Source organism: Phoenix dactylifera, chromosome 6, assembly GCF_051530095.1.
Source record: "Phoenix dactylifera cultivar Ajwa chromosome 6, Ajwa_hap1_PhDact_Kaust_v1.1, whole genome shotgun sequence".
NCBI classification, from domain to species: Eukaryota; Viridiplantae; Streptophyta; class Magnoliopsida; order Arecales; family Arecaceae; genus Phoenix; species Phoenix dactylifera.
Genome location: NC_143195.1, coordinates 29698889 through 29713577, shown reverse-complemented (window position 1 = coordinate 29713577; position 14689 = coordinate 29698889). Strand labels below are relative to the sequence as shown.

Sequence of the window (14689 nt, the reverse complement as noted above, 5' to 3'; positions counted from 1 at the left end):
AGGCTCAAGGCCTTTGGCTGCTCTCATCTTTCTCCATTCAACAACAAAGAGATCATATTTGCCATGCAAAATATTTCTAAAATGTGGCCAATCTTGCTATCACAAGCTATGTTCTAATCGTAACTTATGCATCGACCACTGAGACGCACCACATATTATTAACAAGAAGCTATATTTGTTAGGGTCGCAATGTCTAATCTATTTAACTCATTTAACTTTATTAAATTATTTCTATAATAAAATAGTTTAAGTTCGAGTTTCAATTTTTTATCTATTTAATGAAAAGATCTGGATTTTTTTTGAGTACATCGGCTGCTCACACACAACGGGTATGAGTACAGCCCAAAACATCAGACAATAAAAGAAAATGTAGAAAAGACAAAACAGAAGCGTGATCTTTCAAATAAACTCGTTGGAGTGATGAGCCACATAGAATGCTACCCAATCTGCAGCATTATTGGTCTCTCTGAGGATATAGGTAGCTCGAGCAGTGCCGCATTCGCCTAAGAGCACCCCCAAAATTCTGAAACCCCCCCCCCCCCCCCCCCCAAAATTCTGAAGCCCCCCCCCCCTATATATATATATATATATATATATATATATATATATATATATATATATATATATATATATATATATATTGTTCGAAATTGGGCTTGTGAGTAGTGTCTTTTTTTTTTTTTGCTAAAAAAAAGGGAAAGGGAGAGGAAGGGATAAGCCCACCCCCGCGTAGCAGCTCCTACTGGGCCTTCACTCTGCCAGAAGAATGTTCAATGCGGATAGAAATGACCGTATATTAGGCACCCCGGCCGATTTTACTTATACCCTTCCCACCAGTGGGTCCGACTCGGTTATCTCTTTGGGCTCCAGCACGAATACCACGTGTGAGTACGTCACACCTGGCACCACCGAGTCTACCAGCACAGCGATACGCCCTTCCAACCTCGTGTCCGAGCAAAAAGTATTCGGTCTCTACAATTTAATCAATGTCCGTACGTTTCAAACTTGGGACTATTTGAAAGTAAGGCCACACTCGGCTACCACCTCTGTCGACATCTATTTCCACGTCTATTTCGGATTCAGCAGCAGCCGTCCATCTCGGAAGTCAACGACGTGGCGTCCATCTAAGGCGGTACAGCAGGCGCAATCCTGGGACGTCTCTGTACTCTTAGCTTCCCGTCCTCGATTTCTGTCCTCGATTTCTACCACCCATTCCCCAAGCTCTCGTTCCCTGTACTCAAAAAGTTGTCAACTGCTCCGCCGCCGGTGAGGATGTCGGCCGAAAACCACTCGGCGGAGACGCCGGCCGAAGAGCAAGAGCTTCCCCTCGTCCTCGTCCTCCGCCCTATCTTCCCCCACTTCCATGACGCGCTCGCCACCAAATTCCGCTTCCTGAAGCCCTGGGAGTCCCCGCTCCCCCGGGACGAATTCCTCGCCGCCCACGCCGGCGCCGTCCAGGCCCTCCTCTGCCCCGGTCCTACCCCCGTCGACGCCCAGCTTCTTGCCTACCTCCCGCGGCTGGAGCTCGTGGTGGCCTCCAGCGCCGGGGTCAATCATATTGATGTCGCTGCGTGCCGGCGCAGGGGCATCGCCATAACCAACGCCGGGAACGCCTTCACTGATGATGTTGCGGATTATGCGGTGGCTCTGTTCATCGATGTCCTGCGCAAGATCTCTGCGTCTGATCGGTATGTGCGGCGAGGCCTCTGGCCGATCAAGGGCGACTATCCGCTCGGTCGCAAGGTCACTTGTCCCTTCTCCTCTTCTTCCAGTTGTTTCCGTTAACTTAGTTGATTCTTGACTGCTATTGATGATGGTAGCACTATGAATGCCCATTCGACTCAAAACTGCTATGGGCTGTTGATAGAAATGTATGAATGAAAACTCTAATGTGAATTCTTGGAGATTAAAGAGGACTGAGGATAAACTGAAGTGGGATTCTTTTTAGCATGAATTGTGGGGAAGTTTATTTCACGATGCCTTTGCTCAGTAATTTACAAAGTAAATTCTAACTTTGAATAAGTGAAATTTATTTTCGGATGAAATTTTGTTGGTGATGCAGAAAGTTTTCTTCGTTTTTTTTTTGACAATATGATTCACAGAGACTGTGGAATTTTGTTAGAGATGAATTGCAAGGTATTATACAATAGTCTATGTAGTCCTACATCTGAATTTGTTGAAATCACCACTTTTTCTAAAAGCTTAAGCTAATAAGATGAGATAGATTTATTTATATATTTTTATATTTTCTTATACACTTCCCCTCACATATGGGTCGGACTTTCTTTTAATGGGTGAGCCCAACATGTGAAATTTTTAATAATGGAGTTAAAAAGTGCGGAGACAAGTTTCGAACTCAGGATCTCCGCTCTGATACTATGTTAAAATTACCACTTATTCTAAAAGCTTAAGTTGATAGGATGAGGTAGATTTATTTAATATAAAATATATAAATAAATCTATCTTATCCTATTAGCTTAAGCTTTTAGAAAAAGTGGTGATTTCAACATGGTATCAGAGCAGAGGTCCTAAGTTCACACTCTTTAACCCTATTATTAAAAAAAAATTTGCATGTTGGTCTCGCTCATTAAAAGAAAAGTCTGGCCCACATGTAAGAGAGAGTGTAAGAAAATATAAAATATATAAATAAATCTACCTCGTCCTATCAACTTAAGCTTTTAGGATAAGTGGTGATTTTAACAGAATTGAACCATGTTATATTTCCATGGTTGTGGATCTGTTCAAAAATAATGAGCATAAGATTGTCTCCTCGTGATTTTGCAATCGAGCATTGCCGATTGGCCTATGAATGTTGTTCTACTTTGCCATGATAGAAAGAAAGCATTATGGGTGTAGCATGCTTTCGCAGAATTAAAACAATGCAGATGCTATATAGGATGATGACTGGTGAAATACAGAAATGCAAGGAATTCAAGGATGAAGTGGCAAAAGAGGGGCATTCTTCATGTTGACTAAAGTTCACTTATCTTATTTACTAATGTCTAATATTTCATGATCCGATATGTTATTCTTATATTTTCAGGTCCTTTAGTTTTATTGGGTTGGCAGTTATATAGTCTCCAAGTCTATCCTGAACACATTGACATTCTTTTTTTTTAAAAAAAAAAAAAGAAAACATTATGCCATCCATATGCTAAGCCAGATTCATGTCTAAGTAACATGATCAATGACATGACATTTTTTTTTTTGAGAGAGAGAAAGGGGAGAGAGACTCAAACATGGATCCATCCTAAACTTGGAGATACACCATCCAAAACTCGTACCCTGAAACCTTTGGTTGCTAAGCAAGGGGGTGACTATTGGGGCTAGCCCTAGTTCATGACCTGACAAATATAAAAGGTTGGAAGATCCATTTGATTTATGCTCATTTATCCTAAAGGAATGTATCAGACCATCTGCTACATTGGTTTCTAATAGTTGATGTGGCACACGTATAACAGGTATCAATTCGACATGATTAAGTAACAACTTTGTGTTTTACATGAGACAATTTGTGATCATGTTGGCATGTAGAGAATGCATGATTAAGTAGCAACTTCGTGTTGTTACGATACTTGTTTTATAAGATGAATACATGTTTTGTTTCTTCAAAAGGGATCCCTATAATTTTATTGAGATTTGATTCAATCATGAAAGAAGCTTCTATTAGAGAGACTAAACTTTTGGCAGTAATAACTAGTGTAAGTTATGCCCTTTCCCTTTTCTGAAAACTTTCTAGGTCTGTGCTTGAAAAGGATGGAAAAGGGAAAGAGTTCTCATACTTGGCCTCGCTGTCTTCCTTTATAAGCACAAATTTGGCACATGCATACTGAGACATCCTCGTGAAAGATGCTTTCCCATTTTTATCAAGTTTTAAGATAGATATCTGATTCAGAGGCCAGAGCATGACCCACGCAATGATTCACTTTTCTTAGCATTTGAAAGAACTTCAATCTGATTTGAAATTGAAATAACTGGAGGCTTGGGCCTATTCTGTTAAGAGACCTTGAGTAGGCCTTTTAACATATGGCTGGAATCACTGAAATTGGAGTTTCGAGAAGGAAGCTGTGGCTGATTTACTTTGCAGATATCAGGACTGAGATATGGACACTAGATATATGCTGAATGTATGTCATAATTTCAGCAAAACTATCCATTTGCAGGAAGAGCACTGGTTGTTAGTTTCTTTAGGACTTTTTGGCTTCTTCTCTTCTGTAATGCTCTTTAAGTTTGTTTGAGTGTTTCTCCAAGTTTCCATAAGTTAAGAAGGATACAGGATAGGTTTCTTTGACATTTAGAGTTTCCATTATGAGTTATTTTCATTTCATTCAAGGTAGAAGTTTGTCTAGAATGCTTAGTGGAAGTTTGAAATTGGGGCAAGTTATTATCTTGTGAGCCAATTTGAAGTCCCTATGCCGGTTGAAAGAACATCAATTTAGTATTGATCTCATGAAAATATTAAAAAAACGGAGATGTGGCTTATTCATCAGGAAGACCTCCAGAAGCTTTGCAACTAATCCCGATCTCTTACAATTGCATTTTGGATCAAGGAACCACTATTCAGTTGCTTAGGACTTGATGGGGTCAAGAAAAAAGGCATGAATCTGATGCATTTAAGCTTGTGCTATGAATTCCATGCAATTTTCTTCATGTAGAAGAAATAGTACTTGTGGAAGTTTTGGCTCAAGCTTCTGCTTTTTCCATGAATAATATTTCCTTTGGTAATTTCAGGGATGATATGTTTTTTGGTTACTTGGATTTTGGGTATTACCAAAGCTTGGTTATCCCTGAAAAACCTTCATTGGTGATTGCAACGATTATCAGGAGAGTATTCAAATTAGGGAGAATCACAAAAACGAGAATAGGATGAGGTCAATTTTCAGACAATCAGCTGAAATGGGTCAAATCCTATTCCAGCCGAGGTGGATACAACTTTATTTCAAAGGGCTGAAATAAATTACCAAGAGATGAATGCAAGGTCTTAAATACCATGGGAGGGGAGCCATCCTAGTTTTTTTGGTAGAGTAGGATGCCCCACATACCAACACTTGAGAAGGTGGATGTTCCATCTTGGTCCATTTCCTGCCCCATCCCATCTGACACTTAGGATGGTAGGACGCCCCACTATCCTATCAATATTTAGATGTTTAAAATATTCTTGTTCTCAAAGTGCCTCTCCCATGATGAAATGGTAAATCTTGCAGGGTTGAACCGGTAAATTTGGCATATTTGACTAATAAAATTTAAATATACAACTGTATGCCTAGCTTTCCTCCTCTTCCCCTGATCCTCCCCGCTGCCCTGCCCTGCGCCCCCCCCCCCCCCCACCCGCCCCCCCCCCCCCCCCCCCGCCTTCCCCCCCGCCTTCTCATACCAACACTCGGGAAGGTGGATGTTCCATCTTGGTCCATTTTCTGACTCGTCCCATCTGACACTTGGGATGGTAGGATGTCCTGATATCCTATCAATATTTAGATGTTTCAACTTTCAAATATTCTTGTTCTCAAAGTGCCCCTCCCATGATGAAATGGTAAATCTTGCATAGTTGAACTAATAAATTTGGCATATTTGACTAATAAAATCTAAACATACAACTGTATGCCTATCTTTCCTCCTCACCGATCTCCCTTCACCCCCCACCCCCGGCGCCCTCTCTCTCTCTCTCTCTCTCTCTATCCATCCCCCCACCTTTCTCTTATACTCATCACTCCTTAGCTTCTAGGGATATCACTTCCTACTAGTATTTTTAGTTGAAGCTCTGGAGCGTATAACTAGTAAATTTCATACATGGGACTGGTAACTTTGGAGCACTTGATTAGTAATAATGGTTCCCTAGATTGGTATCTTTGGGACATGGAAACTGTCAACTTTTCATCTTAACTTGTAAAACTTGGACAAAGGTTTCGTAAACTTTGCACCTAGTCTGATAAAATTAGGACATACTACTCATACGCTGGATAGGTTTCTTTGGGATGAATAACTAGTGAACTCAATATCTAGAACTCGTAACATGACTAATAAAATGGTTGATCATAAACTAGTAATTTTGACACAGCCAGCTTGTAAAATTGGCATAAATGTTTGGTAAATTTGGCGCCTTTGATTGGTAAAATCAGATCATACAATTGATAAACTTGGTCATGAATGTGACCAGGTGAGATGTGAGGGATGAAAGATTTGATAAAGAGAGAGATGGGAAACTTAGAAAGAGTATCTGTAATCATCCATTTATCTTTCTGTAATTTATTTCACCCCCTTGAAATAAAGTTCTTTCTGCCTCAGCAAGAACGAGATTTGACCCATTCTAGCCCATTGCTTGAAAATTGACCTCCTCCAGTTCTCATTTTGGTAATTCTCCCTTCAAATATTAATTTTGTCTTGGAATAGTTTAATAGGTAACTAGTGATTGCATTTTCTTTCTCAAGGAGAAATGTGAGGATGTCTCTAATACAGTTCTTACACAGCTATCATGCAGGGCTCGTATCTTTATTTATTGATAAAAGAAAATGGACAAAAAAGTACTTTCCTTTTTCTTGGTTGTCACCTTTATGGATCGCTCATACTTGAGAAATTTCATCTTGCTTATGGATTTAAAGGGCTTTTTTAAATTCTTCCAGTAGATGATATATAGCTTCACCAAAATGAACTGAAACTTTGTGCTCTTTGATATCATTAGGGTAGCATTTCTGTTGTCATGACAGGAAGAATTTACCCAAAGATATATTTCTGTTTGCTGGCCAATGAAAACAGAAAGAATCTCTCTTTTTTCTTTGTCCTTGATCCACAAAGAGTATAATCATTCATTTTTAGCTGCGAATTAGATCATGATACAGAATCAGAAGCCTTGCTCTCTTTATTTGACAGTCAGCTATTATTTAAAAAGAATACGAGTCCCTCTTCATTATCAAAGTGGAAAGGGTGACATAAAGATGAAGATGGTAGAAATGATCTTATGTCATTTCTTAATTTTTTCTAAGATCCTACCAAGAATTTCATAAACTCCTCTGTAGGGTACAGAATGGCAAGGGTACCACAATATCCAGTTCAAATATATAACTTTCTCAAACTTTCTCTGATCTTTATTAGGGAAAACTGACAGATGAGATCTCCAAATCCATGTTGATTTTACGCAAACTTTGCTGCTGACTGGTCAAATTATACATAATTTATCTTGTTTTCTTTTCTGTAACTACAGTGACAGTATTAACCTTTTTCTGCATCCAAGAAATCGGTTTCAGAAGGCCAAAATGATCTTGAAAACTCTTGTTGCACATGTTCTTTAAACATTATTGGTTTTGTTTCTTTACATAAAGCCATAATGCCTGAATCGTCCCCCATATTCTGTACTGTCTTTTCCATTGTCAGATATTGTTTGGACTATTTTTCCAGAGTAATATGGTGGAGAATCCTTCTACATGTGAATGCATCTCTCTCTCTCTCTCTCTCTCTCTCTCTCTCTCTCTCTCTCTCTCTCTCTCTCTCTCCGGCTCTGTCTCTGTCTCTGTCTGTCTGTGCTTGCAAGAGCTGTTTTGGGCGAGTAGGGTTAAGGTTCAATGAATCATATTTGTGGAACATCTAACGTGAAATATATTCTTCCTTTGCCATTTAGCCTCTTTGCCAAAATGCAATTACCACAACTAATTAAGAAAAGGACTGCTTGGTGGTAATTTAGACCTCCTTTGAGAGAGTCTTAAGTCATCTCACTTATGAAGCATTTACTGCTGGAAACTTTCTTGATGTGCTGCTATTACTTGGATATTGCTAGGTCAGCTGGTCAGCTCCTTTATTCTTAGGTGAATGATACCTACAGCATCATGGCAGTGATTTTTAGGATATTTGATATCTTTCTGGCTTCTTTAGTCCAACTGTCAATAATTTCCATAATACTTGATTTCCCATGTTACTCTCTCTATTGCTAATGTGCAACTACTGGTCCATTTTGACATAAAGATTAATCGTGACAATTTTGTACATGTTGATCTTTAGATAACTATCTCTTCTTTGATCTTTAGATAATCATCTAAGCTAATGTGTTGATATCCTGTTTTATGATGTCACAGTTGGGTGGAAAACGAGTTGGTATTATTGGACTAGGAAGCATTGGATCTGCAGTTGCAAGAAGGCTCGATGCCATCGGCTGCACTATCTTATACCACTCAAGAACAAAGAAGCCATCTGTCTCCCACGAGTTTTTCTCAAATGTTACTGACCTTGCTGCTGAAAGCGAAGTTCTGATTATAACTTGTGCATTGACCGCTGAAACGCACCATATCGTCGACAAGGAAGTCATGTTAGCATTAGGCAAAGATGGCATTATCATCAATATAGGGCGTGGGGCTCTCGTCGATGAGAAGGAACTAGTCAGGTGTTTGATGGAAGGGGAGATTGGAGGTGCTGGTCTCGACGTGTTTGAGAATGAACCAGCTGTGCCCCAAGAGCTCTTTCACATGGACAATGTTGTATTGTCGCATCATCAAGCTGTGTTCACACCGGAATCATTTCATGGGCTGCTTATGGTAGTCATGGGCAATTTGGAAGCTTTCTTCTCAAATAGGCCGTTGCTTACTCCAATTTCAGAATAGAAAGAACTCAATCAATTTTTTGACACTAATTACATTGGCCACAAAGTCTGATAAGTTTTTTTCCCCCATTCTGATTTAGTACCAGGATATTGGATCCTATCAAAACTCCGCCGTTGGGGCTGTTCGGCGTCATGCTGTAACCCATTGTCTTGTGGTTGTCTTATAACTAAATATCTCATTGTGGCAAAATGACTAGAATTATTATGGTATCTGGCAGCTACAGCTTCATTTCCTGGTGGTAGATTTGCTATGCCGATGTGCTTGGACCTGCTTGCATGACTTCAATAATGGTGATTCCTCCAAATAATGCCCCTCTCAGAAACCTTCATTTACCGACCAACAGCAGGATCAATCTTTGCTCGTCAAATATTAGTTACTATATGACAACCTCCTCGTTCTGATTGTTTAATTACCATTAGAATGCTATGTTTTATTAGTTCATAGCTCTTGTTGGATATACAGTGGCGTGTTGTTTCATGTTATTGCCAGAATCACTTGGTGTTGCCACCTTCCATCGTTCCAGGGAGATAAATGGACTTTAAACTCCGTGGAGACAAGGTGAGGGTATGATTGAAACATTGGTTGTATCAATGCTCGTTAACTTGAAATAATTAAGTTAGAATCAAAATTTACTATACTAATCAATACCGATACGTACCGTCCATTCTGGTATTAAATCGGGATAAGGTACGGAAGATGTATTATTCGGTATGCCGAATTTAGTGGAACAGCCATGATTGGAAGGACTTAGCGGTACCTAGTACGGTGTTTTTCTTGGTAAAGCATTAATATGGTGTCTACAAATTAAAATTAAGCTTGGAAAACGAGAAAAGTATTGGTAAGAAAAAAAAGACAAAAACACACGCTTGAAGCAGGAATTAGAGACACGTAAAAGGGAAAATAGCAATGCGATCGTAAAAATAAGAGACACCAGGTGAGTTACATAAAGGAAAATAAGTGACGAAACAAATTGGAAGAAGAATCACAGACTAATTTCTTAAGTTTAGCATGATCTCATTATTGTTCGCTTACTCATGTCGTTTAGATTAACCCTCACCAGCACCGGCGGCGGCGGCGGCGGCGGCGGCGCCGGCGGCAAGACTGGCGAATCCTCGAATATCCGACAGCAGCTTCTCGGCCTGCTTGGCATCATGCACATCGATCCCGTGGCAGCCTCCCTCCTCTATCCACGCCACCACCTCGACCCCTCCCCTCTCCAACATCCTTAAGAACAACTTCTGCCGATCGAGGAGCGGGTCGCCCGTGTGCCCCTTCACCAGACACCGCGGCAGCCCCGCCACCGCGGTAGCCCCCTCCCTCCCCGTCTTCCCGACCACCGGATTGCAGTACTCGTGGTCCCTGTCCGCCCCTTCCGGCAGCGACAGCTCCCACATCAAATCGTTCACCGGTAGAGCCAAAACCGGGTCCTCCGCCATTCTCGTCTCCGACTCCGTCCTATCTTTCCCTCCGAAGAAGGGCTGGTACAAGATGAGCCCTTGGATCTTCAGCGGGTTCAGATCCATGGCCATCGCGCGGAGGCCGGCGTGGTAGGCGATGTTGGCGCCGGCGCTGCTGCCCATCAGGAAGCACCGGGAGAAGTCGGCGCGGGCGCCGACTGCGGAGGCGGGGCCGAGGGCCTGGGCGCGGGCCCAGAGGAGGGCGTCGACGGCGTCGGCGTAGGCGGCGGGGAGGCGGTGCTCCGGGGCGAGGCGGTACTCGACGGAGAGGACTACGGCGGGGAGTTCGGCGGATAATTTGACGCAGAAGTCGTGGAAGAGGGTGGTGCCGGCGCTGAGGAGGATGAAGCCGCCGCCGTGGAAGTAGAAGACGACCGGGAGCTGCTTCTCGGGGGAAGGCGATGATTGGGTGGGGAGGAAGATTCGGAGCCAGGTCTTGTGGGCGGGGTTGAGGGGGACGTCTTTGGAGAGGACGGGGGTAGCGTCGGGGTTCGCGGGGGAGAAGGGAATGGAGGCGTGGCGGGTGATGGAGCCATCTGGGTTCCGGGAGATCTTGAGGTATTCGTAGGGATCCATCGGCGGGGAGACAGAAGGATGGCCGGCGGAGTGGAGTCGATTCGATGAGGCCAGAGAGAGAAAGAACGGGAATGGGAGTAGTAACCCAATCAAAAGTCAGAACCCAATCCAACCCAAAAATAATAAATAAATCTATATTTCTATTTTATATAAAACATTGATGTATTTTATTATTAAATGTATTTTTAATTTTGTTAAGTTATTCAATTGTATATGTGCAGGCAAATAAGTCTCACCAAACATAATACTTACTTGGACAAAATTGTCCAAAACCCTTTTTCAATCTTATGTTACCAACACTATTTGACTTATCCCCAATAATTTAATCCAAAACAGCCTAACCCAATACTAGGCCAATCTAATTTTGAACTTTAGATCAAAAAGGGTTTGAGCTAGATTGGTTGGAAATATTCCAACCAAAGATCAAGTTGGGTTTAATTAGGGGAATGAATTAGTGGTCTAAAGAATCAACCTTTTAATGCCAAATGGCATGCCAACTGCAAAAACTTTTAATGAGGATACAGTTAAATTTTTTCTGCACACAGTTAAGTTAAGAAGGCTTAATGTTGCAAAAAGTTTGAAATCAGTTAACTCTTTTTTGAGTAGTTAACTCTTAACTTAATTGTGTGCAAAGAATATTTAATTGTGTGCGGAGAGACTTAATTGTGTACAAAGAAGACTTAACTGTGTTCCAAGATGATTTAACTGTATGACAGGGTAGATACCGCTTCGGCACTGGAAAACTGTCTCTTGCTTTTTGCTCTTAAGTGTATTCCAAGCTTATTTAACTGGGTGCCGAGAAGATTTAACTCTGTGCCAGGCTAGATTAAGTATTCAAATATTGATTAATTGCGTGCTAAGCTTACTTAAAAGTGTGCCATGCTATATTACCTCTATACCAAGCTTACCAACCTAATTGTAATGGTGAGTTAATTGTCTTCGAGGCTATATGACTTGAGTTCCAAGCTTACTTAACTAATTGCAATGGTCACAAATCTATTGTACCTATAAATATCATAAAGATCAGATTATTTGTCTCTCTCATTATTTTCTTTTTCTTTTTTTTTTCTTTTCTTTTTTTCTATTTTCTCCTTTTGTGAGGACGGCGGGGCTTGGTCGCAGCAGCCACAGCTTTTATTTTTTTATTTATTATTTTATTTCATTACAATATATTTTTTATTATCTTATTATTTATTATTTATTCGTTCATTCATATATATATATATATATATTTGTTTATTTTTCTTTTCTTTCTTTTGTTTTCTTCTTTTCTTTTTTATTTTATTTTTTTCTTCTTTTTCTTTCTTTTTCTTCTTTTTTCTTCTATTTTCTCCTTCCGTGAGGCCGGTGGCGCCAGAAGAGAGCGGGCCGTGGCGTCCGTAGGAGGCGGCTTGACCGCGGCGGCTTTTATTTATTTATTTTTATTTTATTATATTTATTTATTATCTTATTTATTTATTCGTTCATTCACACACACACACACACACATATATATATATATATATGTATGTATGTATTTATTTATTTTTCTTTTCTTTCCTTTTTTTCTTCTTTTCTTTTTTATTTTTTTTTCTTTTATTTTCTTTTTTTCTTTATTTTTTTTTCTTTTCTTTTCTTTTTTTTTTCTTTTCTTTTTCTTTTTTTTCTTCTCTTCTTCCCTTCTCCTACTTTCTTCTTTCTTCTTTCTTCTCCTCCTATGGGCCGCCGGTGCCAGAAGGGGGTCGGGCTGCGGCGGCCGCAAGAGGGGCCACGGGAGGGGGCCGAGAGCCCGAGCTGCCGGCGGCAGCAGCCGTAGATGGCCAGCGGAGAATTCTTTTCCTCCCGCGAAGTCGGCGGCGCCGGAAAAGGACCGGGCCGTGGTGGACGCAGGAGGAGAGCGGGCCATGGCCGGCAACAGCCGCAGGACGCCACAACCGCCCTTCTTCCTCTTCTTCGGCACCTCCCCACCATGGGGGCGAGGGCATTCCCGGCAGCGCGGCCGCGAGAGATGGCCCAGGAGGGGGCACGGGCATTCCCGGTGACGCGGCCGTGAGAGGGGGCTCGGGAGGGGGCAGCCACGGCCGACGGCTGGCCCGACCCCCTTTTTGTTCCTCTTCTTCAATGGGATGGGAGATCAGTAGGTAGGGGCATTTTCGGCATTTTTTTTAAAAAAAAGGGCTCAAGGACCACGAATTAAACTTAGTGAAGTTATTGTACTAAAGATTTTAGGACCGGTCAACGGGGACTTTTGTTATAGTAGGATCCTTGAGAGGGTGGGGAATTAATTTTCCGTAATTTTTTTTCATCATGCACACAAATGTGCATCAAGATTGGTACCACTTTGAGGCATGAATTTTGATACATGTCCATGCTTAACAAGTATTAACTCTACACATAAGGTATAACAAGATCTAAAGGAATTCATGTGACCAATATACACACACTTTATGATAACGGCTTTGGTATTCTTTTGTTAGTAACAATGTTGCTATTATGGTCTACTCCAAAAACTATGCCATAGCATCTTAGTTGCAAGCCATATAGACACACGCACGCATGCATATGTATATGTGTGTGTAAGTATGCATATATATATATATATATATATATATGTATGTATGTATGTATGTATGTATGTATGTATGTATGTATGCATACGTGTGTACACATATTTATACATACATGCTAACAAATAGGCAGATGTAATAACACATTTGATATAAATAAAATAATTGAAATAAAAAAATATTTTATGTTTTAGTTTTAATTTTAATCAAAATGAATATACAATTAATAGAAATATGAATTAAAGATTAAAAAATGAAATCAAATCAATAAAATAAATTAGAATAAAAATAAATTAGAATAAAAATAAATTAGAATAATAAAAATAAGAAAATATGTAAAGAAGAAGAGCAAATAATAGATCACTTGCAAAATATAAACGTTGATGTAAAAATAAAAGAAAACAATATAAAACAAAGCTAAATGAATATAGACCTAAAAATAAAATCATTAAAATATGAGCATATATAGTAATATAAAGCATAAAATAATCTTTAAAGCAAAAAAAAATCCAAATACAATTAGAATTTAAAAAAAATGAAGATAATAAAGTTCAGAAACGACATGAACCAATTAGATATTATAAAAGAGTAGGTTAAATTGAAAATAGAAAAACCTGCACGTAGCCTAAATTATCATTAGTTAGGATCCTACTATTGGATCCGGATCTAACCCAATAGAAGATCGAATCAGATTGGATCGGATCTATATATAACTCGATCCTAATTCAAAAAATTTGGATCCGAGTCGGATTTAGGTTGCACGTATCGAGTTTTGAAATAAAAGAGTTAAATTTGGACAAAAGAAAATTCTAGCTTCATCATAAGATATGAATATCTATTTAGAAGCATGTTATGATATATTTAGCATGAAACAGATTATGGATAGAATGCCAAATTAATTACAGTATCAATCTATAATTTAAAAATCAAACTTTTCATCCAAAGATATCACCCAACATTCAATTTGCCCTAACATTTGTCATGTAATATGAATAAAATCGGATCAAAAAGCTTAGATTGGTGGGATGATGACACCATTTATTTTAAACCAATTAATTAATGATGGATGCCATCATTATATGGGACTGAATTTTAATTGGGATTTCGAAAGAGTAGACCATGGATAATAGACCGGCTTAACACCACCCCCATTCATCTTGGGTTAACGGGTTTATTGGATTCGTGTTAAATTGGATAATATGTTAGAAGTTCTAAATTAGACCAATATAACAATCTGGTTGGATCATATCAAGTCAGATCAGAATTCAACAAATTCAAACTCAGTTCGAAATATAGAATAGATCAAAATTTAGAATCCGATCCAACCCTATAAATCCTTATCGATATCGAGTCTAAGCAAGTTGGGTTGCATCGGTTTGGGTTTCCAACCCATTTGCAGCCTTGCACTCAATGGAGTTGATAAATACATGAGCTTACCATGCAATATAGTGCTACTTTGCAATTTTCCATCATATATAAAATATCAAGCCATATCAATAAAAAAATCAATTTATATAATAAATTAGTC

General features: G+C 39.8%; 2 protein-coding genes across 2 annotated transcripts; one reads left to right on the top strand and one right to left on the bottom strand.

Annotated features, from left to right (window-relative positions):
* Positions 1–1178: 1178 nt before the first annotated feature.
* On the top strand, positions 1179–8814 carry LOC103702800 (glyoxylate/hydroxypyruvate reductase HPR3-like). Its single transcript, XM_008785367.6, has 2 exons — positions 1179–1743; positions 8061–8814. The coding sequence occupies exons 1-2, from the start codon at positions 1273–1275 to the stop codon at positions 8580–8582; spliced, it is 993 nt and encodes a 330-aa protein (XP_008783589.4). The 5' UTR covers positions 1179–1272; the 3' UTR covers positions 8583–8814.
* Positions 8815–9460: 646 nt separating this feature from the next.
* On the bottom strand, positions 9461–10724 carry LOC103702801 (3-O-acetylpapaveroxine carboxylesterase CXE1-like). The gene has a single exon (XM_008785368.6). It carries the CDS (start codon positions 10613–10615, stop codon positions 9629–9631), a length of 987 nt encoding a protein of 328 aa, XP_008783590.4. The 5' UTR covers positions 10616–10724; the 3' UTR covers positions 9461–9628.
* Positions 10725–14689: the final 3965 nt, after the last annotated feature.

Excerpts from the sequence above, each read along its gene's own strand:
- LOC103702800 (XM_008785367.6), top strand. The coding sequence starts at position 1,273 with ATGTCGGCCGAAAACCACTCGGCGGAGACGCCGGCCGAAGAGCAAGAG. Across the intron at positions 1,744-8,060 it reads ACTATCCGCTCGGTCGCAAG|TTGGGTGGAAAACGAGTTGG; the intron begins GTCACTTGTCCC and ends ATGATGTCACAG.
- LOC103702801 (XM_008785368.6), bottom strand. The coding sequence starts at position 10,615 with ATGGATCCCTACGAATACCTCAAGATCTCCCGGAACCCAGATGGCTCC.